Source organism: Silurus aristotelis (assembly GCF_946808225.1).
Source record: "Silurus aristotelis genome assembly, chromosome: 19".
NCBI classification, from domain to species: domain Eukaryota; kingdom Metazoa; phylum Chordata; class Actinopteri; order Siluriformes; family Siluridae; genus Silurus; species Silurus aristotelis.
The window spans coordinates 23886529-23889028 of NC_139592.1; the positions used below are offsets into that span (position 1 = coordinate 23886529).

General features: G+C 44.4%; 1 protein-coding gene across 3 annotated transcripts in view; it reads left to right on the forward strand.

Annotated features, from left to right (window-relative positions):
• corin (corin, serine peptidase) overlaps window positions 1-2500 on the forward strand; it is a 23328-nt gene that overhangs the window by 15178 nt on the left and 5650 nt on the right. For all 3 annotated transcript variants that reach the window (XM_083521461.1, XM_083521463.1, XM_083521462.1), the window contains exons 10-15: window positions 109-189; window positions 298-529; window positions 1723-1868; window positions 1972-2079; window positions 2160-2273; window positions 2405-2500. The exon at window positions 2405-2500 is cut by the window's right edge and continues 15 nt beyond it. In XM_083521461.1, coding sequence (XP_083377587.1) covers window positions 109-189; window positions 298-529; window positions 1723-1868; window positions 1972-2079; window positions 2160-2273; window positions 2405-2500 — 777 coding nt within the window. The remainder of the gene's footprint in view (window positions 1-108; window positions 190-297; window positions 530-1722; window positions 1869-1971; window positions 2080-2159; window positions 2274-2404) is intronic.

Below are 2500 nucleotides of genomic sequence, written 5' to 3' on the forward strand. Positions count from 1 at the left end.
CGATTCAGGTGTAAATATAAAAACAAGATGTAGACTACACTCGCTCCACCTCTTGCAGAAGGTCTCAGGTACTTCCTGGTCCAAAACATGTCTCTTGTTTTCTCTTAGTTCAGGGCTCATGTCCACCAGGTCAGACCAACTGTATCTCCACCTCCTGTTCTGAGCCGCACAGCACAAACGCTAACTGCAGTGAGTACTGTACTCTCACTGCTTATATCTCACTGTAGCTTGTACACGTACAGCACCTGACCGAGGTGTGTGTGTGTGTGTGTGTGTGTGTGTGTGTGTGTGTGTCAGGTGTCTGTGAGCCAATCTCATTGGAGCTGTGTATGAACCTTCCGTACAACACCACACGTTTTCCGAACTTCCTGGGCCACCAGTCTCAGAAGGAGAGCTCAGTGAGCTGGGAGTCGTCTCTGTTCCCTGCACTCGTTCAAACCAACTGCTACAAATACCTCATGTTCTTCGCCTGCACTGTCCTCGTGCCCAAGTGTGACCCGCTCACACACCTGAGAGTGCCACCATGCAGGTAAGGGTGTGTTCCATGTGCAGCAGGTGTGTATGTTTTGTGGAGATCAACATTGGAATCAGATTAGTACTTGAACGTGAATGTGAAATCCTGGAGTATCAGGAACCATGTGATGATCTCAGGATGGGGATCTGGTTGTTTGGTGGTGATGGAGAACTTCCATCCAGAGAGATAGGAGATTTCCATGTATCACTTTCACACCTTGCCTCCTCAGTGAGGAGTGTATTAGCTTTTCACCACTAGCTTCTGTTTCTGATGATTCTTTGCTGAGTGACTCTGAAGATACTGTATGTTCTTCATTAAAGAGCTTTATGTAGTTCCTCAGATCATTCTTGTTTCATTTTTAATCTCATATACTGTATTTCAAGAACTGTTCCTTGACCAGGTAAAGTCAGGTGTATGGTGTACTTCTCCTTATGGTGCATCAATCTTCTGCTATCTGCTAGATAATCTTCAACTTTCCAGTTAGATCAGGATGTAATCCCTGCAGATTATCACTGCTGAGTCTGAGAATGACGTCCAAGATGGAGGACTTGGTCGGTGATACCAGAATTGATCGTCGCTTGGTGTATCTACTGATCACCAACATACAGTTCAGCATCAGTTTAATATCAAGCAGAACATTTAGAGAAGAATAAATGATTAAGAAACTCCAGACTCGAACTCACCACCACACACGTGACCTCATTTACACGTTTTATTTTACATGATGATTGTAATAGAAATCAATCAGTGTTTGAGTCATTAATCTCATTCTATTAATAGATCAGTGTGCTGAGAGTCACATTCGAGTCTTTACACAGAAACTGAGGAGATTAAGTGAAGAATCTTGTGATAAAAATGCTCACAGGAACATTAGAGTTATAATAAATCACTACTTTGGAAACTGTTCATTTGAAGGCAGAAACATTTGTACTTTTACTCAAGTGAAAGTTTAAAGGGACATTTTTACTTTTACTGGAGTCACATTTTACTTAGTGTCTCTACTGTAACTACACACTTTGTGCTTTTCGTCCAGTTCTCTGTATGGTTCCACCTTCCTATCCAGAGAACCGTGGAAGACTCAAGCGTTCCAAAAGTCCAAGTTGATTATGAGAATGTAGCACTTTTGGTGGCTCCTGGACAAGGGTCAACTTCACCTTCACACAATATATAACCCCATACACTGTGTGTGTGTGTGTGTGTGTGAGCAGGTCTCTGTGCAGGAGCTCTAAAGAGCGCTGTGAGTCGGTGCTGAGCATTGTGGGATTGCAGTGGCCTGAGGAAATGGATTGCGCTCACTTTCCTGAGGAGGGACATGAAAACACGCCGTGTCTCCTCCCTGACCCGGACGTAGAAGGTAAGTGTGTTTGTGTACTCTGTTTGTTTTATTTGGTTAGATCATTTACGCTTACTGCAAATGTGTGTGTGTGTGTGTGTGTGTGTGTGTGTGTGTGACACAGAGTGTTCACCCAGTCACTTCAAGTGTCTCTCAGGGAGGTGTGTGCTCGCCTCCAAACGCTGTGACGGACACACGGACTGCGACGACGACAGCGATGAGGAACACTGTGGTAAGTGAACACACACACACACACACATGAACACAAACACGAACGAGCGCTGAATGTGGGGTTTATTGTTGATTCTGTAGGTTGTAGAGAGAGAGGACTGTTTGAATGCCCCTCAGATAAATCCTGCATTAAGAACACTATGATCTGTGATGGCTTTCCGGACTGCAGCCTCCTGGAGGATGAGAAGAACTGCTGTAAGCCCCACAGTGACACATGGACAGTCTTGAGATACTGATGGATTTTAATAGCTGTTTATATATATATATATGTGTGTGTGTGTGTGTGTGTGTGTGTGTGTGTGTGTGTGTGTGTGTGTGTGTTCCAGCTGTGTGTAATGATAATGAGCTGGAGTGTAATAATCACGAGTGTGTGCACCGAACTTTGTGGTGTGACGGGAGGAAGCACTGCACTGACAGCTCAG